Below are 15,800 nucleotides of genomic sequence, written 5' to 3'. Positions count from 1 at the left end.
GTGCAACAGTTTATGAAGATAATTTAAATATATGTTTTTTGCCAAGACGTTGCATAATTGCAAACAAAAATGATATTGATATGTATTTTATATATATGATATTGTTATAATATCTATATTACTCTCTCTCTTTTTTTTTTTTTTAAACTCACTCTGATTGACTAATGAAAAATAGTTGTTTAAAAAATTGTAGAAATATAATCGCGGAAGCTTGGTGTCTGGCTCTTGGCTCCATGGTCTGGCAGAGGAGCATGGCCGCTAGGGGGCAGCATAGTACGTGCTCAGTGTACAATCTGCCACAATTCAGCTGGAAAAAGTAGAGGATTTTGTAGTCCTGCGCGTGCGCAGGCGCATCTGTAGTCTTGCGCTTTGACCTGTCAGCTTTGTAGTACAAGCTGTCATGTTGAGCTTTTTTTTGTTGTTATTCACTTAGTTAGAAGATCTGTTAGTGGACACGTTGAAGAGACATGTCAACACATTGGAGGAAAACTTAGTGTTGTTGCACAGCTAACTAGGTGGAGGTTAGCCAACAAAAAAACCTAACTTCACAAGTGTCGGCTAGTTAGCTCCGGTTAGCTCTTAGCGCTTAGCTAGCCGCTTTAGCTTCCTCTTACTGCTGAAGTAGGCTTCAGGGTTTGGAAGCCGCCCACTTTCTGCAAAGCAGCAATCCGAGGAAAGGTGAACGGTAAGAAGGAACTGTTTGCAATCGAATGTAATTTCATACTTTTTTCCAAGCGAGATTGAGAAAGGCAAGTTCGGTTAGGTTTTAGCACTTTTGCTTATGAAACTGGTATATCACGGTATTATCTGGTACAACTCCTCAGTCAGCTGTTTGTGTCGCTGGTTTAATGCAGCCTTTAGTCCGAGTAGATCACGTACGATTTATGTGTCAGACCATTAATACACCCTCTACAGCATTATTTTTTTTATAACTCAAGCATTTCAAGCTCTCAAGTGCGTTGTTGTTTAAGAAAGTTGGGAACATTCTTAAGTATGACGTTTGTCAGTTCAGGACATAAGAACATACAAGATGTTCCTATTCTGTTCGTGTACTTATCTTTATCATTACACATATTTCCTAAACATGGCAGACACGAGCATTGTTTTGAGACAGAATACTTTTATTATGAGTTTTCCAGTATGGCAGACAGTTTGATAACGCGCAGTTCGTGTAAATCTCTCCTGTCAGTGAGTCCCTGCTGGGCTGCAGAGCACAGCTGTTAAAGGACACAGTCAGAGGGACGAGGGGCCGCATAAGGGGCCCCTGTTGGATCAGGTAGCTGTCACCAGCAGGACCGTCCAATACATAACTTTGCACTCATTGTGCCAAAACACACTTTTACACTCCTCTAGTATCAGACTTGGCCCGGTTTACATGAGCACATCATGTCTGGAGAGTGGAGGTGTGTGTTATGCCTGGAATGGGGCATTGGCTCAACCTGAAAGAACGCATGTTCTTTGTTTAAGGAGTTATAATGGGCATTCAGGTATTCAAGGAGTTTACATTCCTCTCATTTGTAAATCTGTAAAAGTTTTGAGATTTTAAATATATAATTGCATACCATTTTATTCACATGTTGTTAATGTGAAGTGTAGGTAAATGCAACTTATAAATGATGGATCTATAATAATAAAGAAAATACTTCTAAATAATTCTGTCTGGTGGCTTTTTACCCAGATGGAGGCTGAAGGCTCCAGTGGGCTGTTACTGTCCAGAAAAAGAAGAAGAGAAGGATCCAATGGCGAGGCTGAAGACCGGGAAAGGCTCGGGAAAATCCCCAGATTCACTGTGGTGAGTCAGGTCAGATGTGTACACCAGTATGTTAAGTATAGCAACAACAACAACAACAATAACCACAATAACAATAACAATGATATTATTGCAATATTTGGATTTACTTCTAACACAAAAAATCTGTAATATTTTAGAAATATCTTTATTTACTAGTCTGTGTCACAATAAAAACTAAAGCAAGACCAAAACATGGCTAAGTTGGGGCTAAATATATAGAAATTGAATAAAGATGATACATTCTCGCCTCCCAGACAGCTATATTATGGAACAAAACTTTAAACTGAATTGACACCTCTGTTTATAAAATAGTGTATGGATATTGTATTATTTATATTATTTCAAAATTATACACAAAGAAAATGTGTGCACTTCAACACAGTAATATGTTTTCTGTTTGTAGGGTTTAAAGCACCCTGCCCCTTTCGCCGATGAGCTTGTACCAGCTGACAAAAAGCCCTATGCCAGAGTCACTATGGAGGAAGCCAAGCGAGGGACGCCCCGTGAGTCACATCCCAGTGCACACTATTAAAGCCTTTCTAAAAATATGTGTTTATTTACATGCCTTCTGTTTATGCAGTAGAAAGACCAGTGCGAGTCTATGCAGATGGTATCTTTGACGTATTTCATTCAGGTCATGCCAGAGCACTTATGCAAGCCAAATGCCTTTTCCCAAACACACACCTTATTGTTGGAGGTACGTGTTACAGCCAAATAAATGCTGTAGGTGTTTAAAAAATATCTGTGGGAATTTCACTTTGTTTCTCTTTGAAGTTTGCAGTGATGACCTCACACACAAATACAAGGGATTTACTGTAATGAATGAGGATGAGCGCTATGACGCCATCAGACACTGTCGGTATGTGGATGAGGTCGTCAGGGACGCTCCGTGGACACTTTCGCCAGAGTTCCTCAAAAAACACAGAGTAAGTGAACGAGGATCCCTACAATAGATCTTCTTCAATACATTTGACAAAGGACAAAGTTAAATGACTGTTATGTCTTTTCAGATTGATTTTGTGGCCCATGATGATATTCCATACTCTTCGGCTGGCAGCGATGATGTGTATAAGCATATTAAAGAGGCTGGTGAGTGGCCAATGAACTATGGCTGCGAGATTCATCGCAATTACATCATAATTACTATTCCTATGGTCGCAATTAGTGAATCGCAAAGGCTTTAGTTATTGACCTTTTGCGAATTTGATTATGATGTTGTTAAGACCCCCACAAACTCCACAAAGTTCTCAAATGCGTGGGATTCTTGTATTAGTTTAGTGGTCTTTTCTCAAATTGTAATGCTTCTGGGCAAATGCTGATTTACAAATATAGATCTCTCAAATATAATTGCAATACTTGAAATACTGTGAAATATTGGAATTGGATATTTTCACGAAATTGTTCAACCTTACAGTGTACTTTGAGTTGCTCCTGTTGCAACACTGCGCGTGTGTTTGTTGTCCCAGGCATGTTTGCTCCCACCCAGCGCACTGAAGGCATCTCTACATCTGACATCATCACTCGCATCGTTCGAGATTATGACGTGTACGTGAGACGGAATCTACAGAGGGGGTACACCGCAAAAGAACTCAACGTTAGCTTCATCAATGTGGGTAAACCTAGGATTACGATTAAACTATGCTTAAGTGTTGAACTAAATGCACAATGTCGGTGTGCCGGGTTTAGGAAAAGAAGTACCACCTGCAGGAGCGCGTGGACAAGGTAAAGAGGAAAGTGCGTGACGTGGAAGAGAAGAGCAAAGAGTTTGTGCAAAAAGTGGAGGAGAAGAGCATTGACCTGATCCAGAAGTGGGAGGAAAAGTCCAGAGAGTTCATTGGCAACTTCCTGCAGATGTTTGGCCCTGAAGGAGCACTGGTGAGATATATTTCCAGTTTCTTTAATATAATAATGTAAAGATATTTGCAGCACAATTAAAACGGCCCATCACGTGTTCTAAATGCTTTTCCATATGAATCTGCTTGTGTCATTTGCAGAAACACATGCTGAAGGAGGGCAAAGGGCGAATGCTTCAGGCCATTAGTCCCAGACACAGCCCCAGCAGCAGCCCGACCCGGGATGAGCGCTCCCCCTCTCCCACTTTCCGCCTGCCTTTCTTCAGTAAGACGTCCCCTCCCCCGTCTCCCCGTCCCCACCACAGCGGGGCCCGGGGGTACCTCATCAGTGAAGATGACGACGAGGATGATAATGACGATGATGACAACGAGGATGAAAACGAGGATGAAAACTAGAGAGATGTATGAGGTCCTCTCACAATCCGTCAAGGCAGGTTTAGTTTACTGTCAAGAGTGGTTCATGAAGCGCCTGCTTACATATTTTCATATTCTTCAATTCATTTGAATATTACAATGACTTAAGTTGTAGACAACAAGTCTCATCAACAGGTTTTTTTAGCAAGTACTTTACAGTTGATTCAGTTTCTTTTTACTGTTTTTAAGTCACTGTCAGTATTGTTATGGTCAGCACTGTAGCTTTGTTTTTTTCTTCTATTAGCAGGGCTTGAGCACTCGGTTTAAAGCGCACATTGGGTGAGGTGGTGTGGGAGAGAATCCCTTGCACCTGGTGAACACTGACTCCAGTCCGGGTGCGGTTCAGGTCCCTCAAGACTTAGACAGTGCTTCAAATCAATGTGCCCTGTTACAGTTACACCAGGGGTGTCCAAACTTTTTTCACTGAGGGCCACATTTTGAAACTCATACAGAGCTGAGGGCCACAAACAACCCGACAATGTCGAATTTGTCGAATCACAAAGTGAATCATTTGAAATTGTGCATTTGACATAGTTTCGATGAGCCTCCACACCCTTTAAGACTTGGAACATTAATATTAGGTTGGTATAACTATTAAAAGTACTACTTTTTTTGTTGTTTGGACCAACTTAACAGGGAAGCCGAAGGGCCAACAAAAAATGGTCTGAGGTCTGCATTTGGCCCCGGGCCGTAGTTTGGACACGCCTGAGTTACACTGCCATCACTGCGGTCGTGGGTCTGCGGAAAGAATCCGCAAGAAGTTTATCTTTGCTGAAAACCGCAGTGGTCTGTAGCAGCTTTCAGGTCATTATACAAGTGTTCTAGCATGAAACCAGGTGAATATGCTTGGCATTCGCCAAAAACGGACAGCACCTCGACCAGAGTCAGTGCGCTGGGCTTCATGAGGTTTTTAGTTTGCTTGTGTGTCGGTTCAGGTGCATTCTCTAAGCATTTAATAATCCTTATCTTTGTTCACAACTGAAATTCAGTTGACTTTTAATAGCAGAAAACTCCAGATAAAGGCTACAGTATTCCAAGTTGAATCTGAGAGTTAAGTGTTACATGTCTGCTTTGTCTGTGTATGTAATCTTTGTGTAAAACTTTGTTGGCATGTTTTAAATGTTTTCTGTCAATGTTGATTTATTGACAAATCAACTTTTTGCAAATGTAATAACTTGAGTATATTTGTTCCAGCTGATGAAATGAGACGTTTTGAAAGGCAAGGCGTTTCAGTGGCATCTCATAACTGTGACCCATGTAAATGCAGAAATATTTTTGTAGAGTTCATCTTTCCTCAGCATTTTGTGTGTGATTATGATCATCGGCACGAAAAATGTCTGCTGTAGGATTGGGCTTTTTCTGTCTGTAGAACAGGTCAGTGGACTACACATCCATGAGTTTAATTGGGTAGAAGCACATCAAATGTAAAGATTTTAAACAAACCATGCTTTCACACTACAGCAATGCATTACCAAGGCTTTAACTCTTCCTAGTAGAGTGCAAAAGAAGATTGAACCATTTGTTTTAATGGGCACAACTCAAATCGCATCTCATCCATTTCAGTTTTTTTCATAATGTCTCCTCACTTCAAATCAAATAAACGGCACCCATTTAAAGAAGTTATGCAATACTGGTAGATCTGCCCCAGACTGGTTTTCCAAACGCACTTAAGAATAAAAAGCTACTATGTAATTGCGTCAACAATCACTTCCTCTGTTGACGAGGTTTTAAAGTTGAGGGGGGGGGGGGGGGGGGGGGGGGGGGGGGGAAATGCCATTGTTCACAAGCGTAACAATGGTGGGTATGAAGCATTGAACAAAATAGGCTACAATTTGGTGCTTACTGGAAATTTTTGCCTGGCTAGCCATCTTAATTCAGTGAAGGGTCTGACTTTGACAACATTGCTACAAATGGTTTGCAGGTAGACTGATGGCACTAGCCAATGATGTTTTAATAATTTTATTGAGTTATTACTAAAGTCTTTGGCAATGCAAAGTGGTGTATTAAACAATGTTGGCCAAATGTTTTGTGTTTATTGTATGGTCTGCAGTGAAACACTCACTTTTAGCAAAGGTCTAGCTTTCTCACTGTTCAAAGAAGAAACATCTTAAGATAAGATAATCCTTTGTCCCACATGGGAAAATGTCATTGGTCCAACGCAGGAAGATACAGAGGCAGATACAGAAGAAAAGAACAGATCACTGATAGGAAGTCTGAAAAACACTTTCAGTAGAAGAACGTTGAATAATGTACCGTAAAGAGTTGTAACTGGCGCTACAACCGGAACAAGTTGCAACTTATACAACCTCAAAGTACTGCTGTACTACAGACCATAAAGGTGACTGCAAGGTAGGTTTCAAATTACCTTAAATAATAAACCAACTCGGTGGGCTTGGTTACATGTCAGATTTTATTGGACAGAATGATCACCAGGGCAACAAACAAGAGCAGACTGATGAGGCAAACACCAGGGGGAGACATCCCTTTACTGTGGACACATGCCACCAATGCCAATCTTCCCTTTGTGCCTCTTTCTACAAGCAGAAACTCAAAGAAAGCCAGAGTGGAAAAGCCTGAGACACAGATGGAGGCATCACAGCCACTCGAAAGCTCACAACAAAACAGCACAATGGTCAGACCTCATATCTGCCTGGAATGTTCAACATTTCTTCAGACCCAAACTAACGCCGTCTCCTGCGGCCAATACAAAATTCATTGTAAGCATACTGTACTCTTAAAACATCGTGTGGATCATACTGCTTAATGGCAGACAAGCTTTTGAGATTTTGTTGACCATTTCTCAGAAACAAAACCTCACAACACAGCAACAAACAATGCAATTTGATTTAAAGGGTCAGCTTGACAAAATGATTAACTCTTAATCACAATAGCTACAAATAATCAAGTTTTACTAAGTTATCTAAAAAGGTAACAGGAGAGGAAATAGTGGTGGGTACATAACACCAATTTAACAGATTAAAGCGCCCCCATATCCTGCCTCCTGCCACCCCCCTGGCTTCTTGCATCACACGTCTAGTTCTTTCACACCATTTATTTTTTTTACACGTTTACTCATCACTACAAGGTATACAATTACAATGGTTCACATTTTGCATATATCTGTGCATTATACCATATTTACTTTTTAAACAATGTAATATGAATCTCCAACAACTAGTTAAGATGTGGGGTGGATTAGAGAGGCTCTAGAGATTGTAGAGGGGCAGACACAAAGTGACAAAGAAAATAATAGAGATGAGACAAAGTGGTCAGTTTGCTGCCGGGCGATGATAATCTTAGCAGCGGGTTTCATAGATGCCCGAGCGGCCGATGTAGCGCACCCATTTGATGACGTCATGGTCACTGTAGTTGAGCTTAGACTCGAACACCTTCAAGTAACGAACCTTCAGCCCGGATGGAGCAAAAGGAACCTGCAGAACGAGACATAGGTTACAAGTCAGAGCATGTCAGCACTAATGTGGGCCACACACAGTTAATTCATTACACACAGACGGAATAATAAAGCTGAACAGGTGCAGTGGAGAGATAGTCTTCTTAATACGTGATCTTTGGGATTGTCAGATGCCTTTTAATTTATAATGTCTGGCAGTCTACGTGTACCATTACTTTTGTTGTTTGTTAAATATAAATATAATAATTATGTAGAAATACTGACCTCAAAGTAGGACTGGGAAGTTAATTACATTTTAAATCAGTTATGTCTGGTCATCAACAATCAGTTTGGGTCTTTTTAATGGAGGTCTACAGACAAACCCGTTCAGTAAAAGCATGTGGTTTGAAACAGAATAGATTTTGGAGGTAGAATTGAGAAATGTTTGTGGTCAAGTTACACCCACAGATATGCTACAGCCTTGTCTGAAACCTTTATTGCAACACTGTGGATCCCATCTATTTTGCATTTATTTAAATTGCACATGTTCTGCTTCTTCTATGGCGTTTTATGGCGGCTGGTATCCAAGGGTTACATTACCTACCTCCAGACTTTATTCTCCAGACTTTATTCTCCAGACTTTATTCTCCAGACTTTATTCTCCAGACTTTATTCTCCAGACTTTATTCTCCAGACTTTATTCTCCAGACTTGTTGTTTTATGGAGGTTGGTATCCAAGTGTTACATTAGTGCCAGACTTTATTCTTAGACTTTATCCAATAGACTCCATTCTTCAATTCTCCTTCTACTTTATTTTTACTGCTCAAACCTAACCTGTGACTTGGCCTGATGACATCATCTGAGACAAAAAATAAGGATGGAAGAAGAAGCTGCTCTGGAATAGAGTCTAAAGAATAAAGTCTGGTGGTAATGTAACACTTATAGATACCAACCGCCATAAAAACACCAAAGAAGAAGAAAAAATAGGGATAGATTTTTATCATATTGCTCAGCAATACCTCAAAGTTCATAGAGATCGGAGGCCTGGCCCATTTCTTCTTATCGTTGGTTGGCAGCAGCTCGATCTCAGCACTGATCTGAGATTCCTTCATCCCAGCCATGCGTTTAATCCTAAAGGACACATCAAAACAGTTACAGAAAGAAGCATGACACAGTGTCAGTGTTGAAGTACACATCAAAGTACTAAGGGTGCTTTGGGCTTACTTCCAGACAATGGCATTCTCACTGGCCTTGTACTTGGCTTTTCCCTTCATACAAATCACCTGCACGCCGCTGGTGTTGAGCGGTGTTGGGATACGCACCTGGAATAAAATAAAATGTTACTTCATCATTTGTGCCTTAAATCTATAAAATGTCAAAAGCATTTTCACAAGTTGGAGCAGAAGAGCAATGAGACTTTACCTCAATCTTCTGAGCCAGCAATGAGGGTTTAAAGTTCGACTTGATGACCACCTTCACCTCCAATTTGGTGCGGCCGACCTCCCGAACCAAGGGGATAACACGGAAAGGCAGAATGATGTCTTTCGTGGTTCTGTACCTGGAATTGTAGATAGAACAGTAAGTAACTACAAACTCACTGTAAAGATGATATGAAAAGCTTTTATACAGACCTCATGAGCTCATATTCTCCATCAGGAGGGATGAAGCTGATGCTACGCTCAGAGTCGAACTTACTGAGGCGCACGCACTGGTGGAAGGTGCAGTCGTCGATGGCTATGGACTGCTTCCCGCTGCAAGAAAAGGCAAACAAAAACTACAATTAATAAAAGGCAAACTAGGAATATTTTACCAGTATGTTGTTTACAACAAAACCATGGTCACACACACAAGCACCAAGACACCACAAACCCTGCTGCAGGTTAATGGCTAATTGGGTAATAGACCAAGTCACAAATCGCTGTTACGCGTTTGGGAAAGGGATGTCACGATATCACATTTGAGAGTATAACGATTATTGCTTGGAAACGTTAATATTGACACATGAACAGTGAAATCCTTAATTTTCACTGTATTGCCTTTGGTCTAATCTGTGACCAGAAAACAAACCTTCTAAAAAGGATAGTATTACAGTAGTTAATGGGACAGAAAATGTATAAAAAGCACTATATATTTAGCTTTATGAATTCTAGATTGAATTCAAATTACACATTTTTGCTTCTAAAAAGATGGTCAATTAGTATTTCTAGTTTGAATGATTATACTATGGGACCGGGGTTCATAAAAGTATTACTTCATCCCACTCCTTTTTGAGCAAACATGTTATACGATTTTGCTTTCAAGTACCGTATATATTTTTTCTTCTTCTCCCGTTCAAATTCTTTATGTACATTACACAAAATCATCATGTGACAATTATCGATTGACTGAATAATCTTGACATCCCTGATTTGGGGAATGGGTTAAAAGATCAGGCAGGTAGGTGTAGGGTTGTAAAACAATCCAGCCAAACAAAAAAGAAACGGGGCACAATGAGTCGAGTAAACCAGGCCAAATTGTGTGTTGGAAGTGAAGAGTTACAGTGCAAAGTGTTCAGGCTGGAGTAATGTTTTGGTTTGATGTGGCACACAGACAGGAGTGCGTTTGTGTTTCAGGATGGGCAAAGAGAAGGGTGAGGACACTTCAATACAGTACCTTCCTCCCCCTAAATCACTGAGGTACAGCACATAGAAAAGAAAGAGGGAAAAGAAAGGAGAGATGCATCCAAACAGAAAACAAAATTAAAAACAAAAGAACACCAACGTTTCCCTTGCTGAAAGTAACAAGGCACCACAAAGACACTGGGCTTAAGTGTTCTCATGTTGTATTTGGCCTACCTCTTCCCTGCGTCATCAGAACCACCGCCCTTGCCCTGCTTGTCGATGACAATCTTATCATTCATCCCAAATTTGCACTCTGGCATCCCACTCAGATAGCTCTTCATCACTACTCTGCCCGACACGTGAGCACTCAGGACTTGACCTAAATAAAACATCAGTTTCATGGAAATAGTAAAAACAACAATACAACTTAAATAGGAGCATGTGTATGGAGGGATTTGTGAGCTTCAGACCTTGTGGGGACATGAGCAGGTTAACACTCTCCAGCACATCCAGGAACAGCTCATTGCGGCGATACTTGATGCCCTCACGTCGCCAGCCAATCTGCCCTGTCACCTGGCTGGTGATCTGAGACTGCTCCTCTTTTGTCTGTGAGGGGAGCAGAGAAACCTTAGAGTCAAATACAACGGCCACACTGACAAAGGCCAAAGCAACTGTCAGGGGACCAATAGTCCCCCGGGACAGGTGCTGCAGTACAAACAGAATGACCACCAAACGTTACCTGATGCTGAGGAAGCACACGGCCCAGGGCACAGGTGAAAAAATTGAAAGAAAGAGGAAAAAAAAAAAATCAGTGTTAATGTGACTATAAAGCATCCTCAAAAGTACGGTACATAACACAGAACCATCTATGAAGCAAGCAAGCAAGCTATTCAACAGATTGTAATAGTTTAAAAAAGATCATTCAATTACAGCTAATGACATACCTGGCCCTTGATGCCTTGCTGGGTAATAAAGGTCTTCAGTGCCCCGGTTTCGGAGTTTTGGGGGTAGCCAAAGTCCAAGATCTCTGCATGAACAAACAACACCGATAAGGTTAGCTGTATTTCTGATGTATATTTAACGTGTAAACAGATTCACTAGTAATGACAAGTGGGAGTAAAACTTAAATTGTCTTTTAATAGCATTGTCTAGTGTTCCTAGTAGATTATCTTCATTAAAAGTAGGTCAATTTGGTGAAGTTTTACATTGAACAACAAGTCTTACAAATCAAATGTTTGAATGGCGTTCTTACCGTCCAGAAGCTCATAGATGAGCACAAAGTTGTTCTTAATGTTCTCCTCACTGATCTTGCCAAAGTAAGCAGTCATCACGTCACACATCTTGTAGAGGAATTCAAACACCATGGCAGCGTTGACATTCTGCTTGGTGACAGCCGCCAACCAGATGTTGGAGCGCTTGACGTGGAAGAAGCTTGTACGTGCAATGTTGGTCACCGGGGATCGGACCTGTTGCCTGGCATGGATAACGTTTACACGGAACGCATCCACAGCATTACGTCTGCGGACAGAGATTTGCATTACAAAATGTAGCACATTTTAGACATGATGCGCTTCCTGGAAACTAACCTTTTGATTCAATTTCTGTAAAATAAACACCCCAATGTATTACGGTAGTTTTGAAAGACTTCATAGCAATAAAGTGTAACTGTCAAAGTCACACCCATGCATAAACCACTGAACTCTCCAAGAATAAACCGAGTCAAACCCTATTCTTTATTTTGCAACAAATGGCATAATTTGAGGCTGCGCTCGCCTTATGAGGCAAGTACAACAGTGTAAAGGTGGGAAAAGGAGTCCGGCTTAACATGGATTTGTAAAAGACAGTGTTTAAGTGTTGTGAAAGCAGATGTCGTCACCAGAGAAAAACAAACCCAACTTGGATAGGTCTCTGGGAAAGTCTGAGAACTTAACAGTGTTAAGTCCTGTGACTGGTAAATATATTTAAATTTTGAAGAAAAATAGGTTGTCCCAAAGGGCAGGAGGCAGGAGGAGCCCATGCTCACTACATGCTTTACTCTCGCAGCCGGGCTGTGGGCATCAGTGCTCTCTGCAGGCCGCTGGCAGTGACAGATTAATTCATTAGCGGATACAATTTACAGTTTATTGGTTTATGTTTATGTCCCTGAATATCGTAATGACAGGTGATTCATGCTCAGAGGAAGTTCATTGTGGAGCTCAACAACATGCAGTTCAGGGCTGGGGTGGGCTGACCGTTCAGTTCATGAGAGGGAGGGCTCATGCTTGACAGGTTGGATCGTCTCTTACCTATTCCTACAAGGGCCAAGATGGACAGATGATGTAAAATGGTGATACAGAGAGGAAAAGAGGATGAGGTAAAAGGAAAGACAAAAATGCACAATACATTTTCGTGCATGTACACAGTGAGTACCATGACATGATGTAAATAAAGTCTGCTTTGAACTCAAGACTGCTGTGGATGACACATTTTTTCCCTGGTGGGAAAAAGGGACAGTTACTCTGTGCTTCATAATGTTTAACGCCACGTATCCTACATTTAGAGAGTAACAAAGATGCAGAAACATAACATAAATTACAGTTAGGTTTGTGTCAACAGAAATCATGGAGGTGTGTGAATGAAAAAGGAACAGAACTAATGAGTCAGTTATGACAAAATTTGCTGAACACAAGCTTCCTATTTCATTGTTGAAGATTTTTTGGCTTGTGGGCTCTACTAGACAGGACAGTGTAGTGTGAAATGGGGGTAAGAGGGAAGGACATTCAGCAAATAGTCAAATTTAAGAGCCACACAGAAGTGGCATTTGTATTTGCCATTCATACCACATGTATCGAAATGTAAACTTGTACTTCTTTGAACAATATTTTAAGGCCACTAGGTTAGAAGTTTTTTTTTCTCCTCAAATTAAATGGTAAAAAATAAGTAATTGTCTACACGGACTGGAATCTTTGCTATAGACAATGTTGCTTATTATACTAATAAGTTCAAGACCACAATGCCGTTTTACTACAAACCTTGGAAGACAGAAATGTAATCACATTTTATGTAGTGCCCTAAACACTAAAGTGTTATAAAAAAAAAAGCTCTGAATTCTTTTTAGTCAGGTGGTCAGCCAAAAAAACTGGCCTAAACTGGAGCTTTATTGCAAATATTGGTATTGGTCTCTTGTTAAAATAATAAAGACTTCACAAGGCAAATTACGGTCATTTCGGTGCAAAATTAGCTTCACTGCAAAGCCAACAAATGTCATTAGTGACATCATCTTTTTTTTTACTTCCACTGTGCCCAGCAGTGTTTTTTACTTGTTTAACCTACACAATATAATACATTTAAATACCATGGCAAGACAACAATAACCTAGTAAGCTTAAATAATGAATAAAATAGCACCTTTAAGGATCACATAAACATAAAAGTTTTTTTTTAATTAATTAAATGTCCCAGATATATACAGCTACACATTAGTCTGCATTTCTCCAGAGAATAATATAATGTTAACAACTGTGTGTAAATTCTAGATTAGATTGCTCTTTTGTAGCTGAATAAAACAAATATGCCAAACTTTGCAAAATAAATTGCTAATAGAGATTGTGAGGACCCAATTTAATAATGTTCTGCTAAATGAGTTCAACTATACTGCACCAGGTTACACTGTGATGATACAATATAGATAAAACATCATTAATCAAAGTAATCTGCACAGTGTGACGTATAGCAATGCAATTTAAAATCTAAATGAAAAGACTGTTGAACCTTACTACTGTCGGACTACTTTTCCTTTGTACAATATTTCCCACATTTGCAGAGGCCAATTGAACAATCTGTGATTAAGTCCACTTGTAAAACAGTGCACTGGAAGGCTTACTACGTCAGACAGTTGTGATTATGATGTAATCTAAAAAGTTACCAAGGCCGCTGCAACAGTGTTATGGTTGTGCTGCATACCCAATATCATCTCTGTAGACCCGAGAGATCAGGACCTCCCCTTTGTGGTTGTAGATGAACAGTCCTCCAATCATTGTGGCTGTTTCTCAGTCCAAAGTGGCCATGGTTAAACCAATCCCTGCCTGGTGAGAGATAAAACATGGGTGAGATAAAACATGGGTGAGATAAAACATGGGTGAGATAAAACATGGGTTAGATAAAACATGGGTGAGATGAAACATGGGTGAGATGAAACATGGGTGAGATGAAACATGGGTGAGAAAGCAGGAAGGATACTGATAAGAGTGTGACAGAGAGGACAGGGAAAGCTTTGTCAGTCACATCCTCTTTTAAAATCCTCTACTCTAATACAACCATCACAGCCTGAGTGTGCCTGCAGCTGGTCTTCAGTGATTCAAGCACACGCCAAGATGATCCCATTTCCTCTGCAAGACTCAAGAAATTGTTCCAACTCTTTGCGTGAATGGCTCTGCCACCAGACTTAAGGCAGGATGCACATGCCATTGCCGAGTGTGTCCCTTTGGTCAAACATTTTCATAATCATCCAGTGTTTTGCATGTTTGGTTCAACAAAATAAATTGTGCACAATAAACAACATTGTGTATGTGACCCAGTTTGAGTGGGCGAATACTCCTCTTCAAGGAGGAAGATTCTGGAACAAATTAGTAATTACTCGAAGACAGTGGATCTAAATACTCAAGGTGGCAGTAAACAAAACCACGATGCACACTTTAGTCAATGAAAAACATTCAGTTATTAAAGAAAAGTCCTCAAAATGTCGTGCACTAAAGATGAGCGGGATTAAAGCGCCCTTTATTGGCCGAAGTCAAGATGTCTGCTCACTAAGGCCATTTCGGAATGTACATTTGTCATATTACCGTTTCTCTTGGTAAATACTACATACGGCTGGTATGATGCATTTCTTTCACATATTTAAACTGGTACAGGTGTTGATGAGACATGACCTTCAACTGAGATCAAAGTGACGGGAGAAATAACGAGGTAAAAGGTAGCTAATTTAGCTTTAGCATAGCGGCAGTGAAGCGTGCGCAGAGTAACACGGGGTAACCTTTGCAAATAAAAGCATGGATATTTTAGTACAATTAGATCTGAAACCACGTCAGTGCAAATTTACACACAATAAGACGCAACATTTACAACAAACACGATCCAAACAAATTTCCATTTACGATTGTTTGCGCGTCGTGAATTTTAACTAAACGCGTCAGCTTTTTCCGGTCACTCGCGTCAGCTGAGCACCGTGAGCTTGATCCGCTTTAAGGGGAGCTAATGTGGCTAAGGCTAACACTCACCCGGGATGATAAGATTTCCCCGGATTTGAACCGCAAACGTCGAGTGGAGAGTGTAGCTCAAGCGTCTTTGCGGACGGACTCACCCAATGACACATCCAGCCCGACAGCCCCGCTCCTGCTGTGGTCGTGGTGGATAAGTCAAGATCCAATGAGCCACAGATCCACACAGCCGTCAATTCCGCTCTTCGACTCGGCTTCTCCTCCGATGATCGCCGTCAGCTGACCGCCGTGGTCCTTACGTACAAACATCCACTGACAGGAAAAGGCGCGGCTGTAGCAGGGACGTGTAACCGCACCCAAGCCCCACTACAACGATAAGCGCCACTTGAACGGGGAAATTAATTATGGACCCTCTAATGCGCCGTCATCTGAATGTTCAATATTCCAGAATGGAGACGACTGGAAGCAAAGTGAAGCAGACACAAGAGCAGATTTATCATTGATTAACGGACGACAGATCTAACAGATAAATGCTTAGGAATAGCAGACTTCAGAA

General features: G+C 40.8%; 2 protein-coding genes across 3 annotated transcripts; one reads left to right on the top strand and one right to left on the bottom strand.

Annotated features, from left to right (window-relative positions):
- The first annotated feature begins 338 nt into the window (after positions 1-338).
- On the top strand, positions 339-5,346 carry pcyt1aa (phosphate cytidylyltransferase 1A, choline a). Of its 2 annotated transcripts, none has more exons than XM_072441251.1 (9): positions 339-685; positions 1,679-1,792; positions 2,196-2,295; positions 2,376-2,489; positions 2,567-2,718; positions 2,803-2,881; positions 3,259-3,401; positions 3,479-3,667; positions 3,787-5,346. In XM_072441251.1, the coding sequence occupies exons 2-9, from the start codon at positions 1,679-1,681 to the stop codon at positions 4,039-4,041; spliced, it is 1,146 nt and encodes a 381-aa protein (XP_072297352.1). In that variant the 5' UTR covers positions 339-685; the 3' UTR covers positions 4,042-5,346. The 2 variants fall into 2 exon arrangements, with proteins under 2 accessions (XP_072297352.1, XP_072297351.1); XM_072441250.1 differs by having other exon boundaries at positions 340-685; positions 2,373-2,489.
- A 1,105-nt stretch (positions 5,347-6,451) lies between these two features.
- Positions 6,452-15,630, bottom strand: LOC140356375 (AP-2 complex subunit mu-A-like). The gene is made up of 13 exons (XM_072441252.1): positions 15,388-15,630; positions 13,992-14,113; positions 11,303-11,568; positions 10,995-11,077; positions 10,790-10,795; positions 10,521-10,656; positions 10,285-10,429; positions 10,103-10,120; positions 9,082-9,201; positions 8,873-9,008; positions 8,675-8,772; positions 8,470-8,581; positions 6,452-7,490 (listed from the first exon to the last, which is right to left on the bottom strand). The coding sequence occupies exons 2-13, from the start codon at positions 14,063-14,065 to the stop codon at positions 7,356-7,358; spliced, it is 1,329 nt and encodes a 442-aa protein (XP_072297353.1). The 5' UTR covers positions 14,066-14,113; positions 15,388-15,630; the 3' UTR covers positions 6,452-7,355.
- Between the last annotated feature and the right edge of the window lie 170 nt (positions 15,631-15,800).

Source organism: Eucyclogobius newberryi, unplaced genomic scaffold, assembly GCF_026437365.1.
Source record: "Eucyclogobius newberryi isolate DKJ021-1_F unplaced genomic scaffold, fEucNew1.0.hap1 SCAF_12, whole genome shotgun sequence".
NCBI classification, from domain to species: domain Eukaryota; kingdom Metazoa; phylum Chordata; class Actinopteri; order Gobiiformes; family Gobiidae; genus Eucyclogobius; species Eucyclogobius newberryi.
Note: the sequence above shows the minus strand (reverse complement) of the source record. Positions and strands in the feature narration are given on the sequence as shown.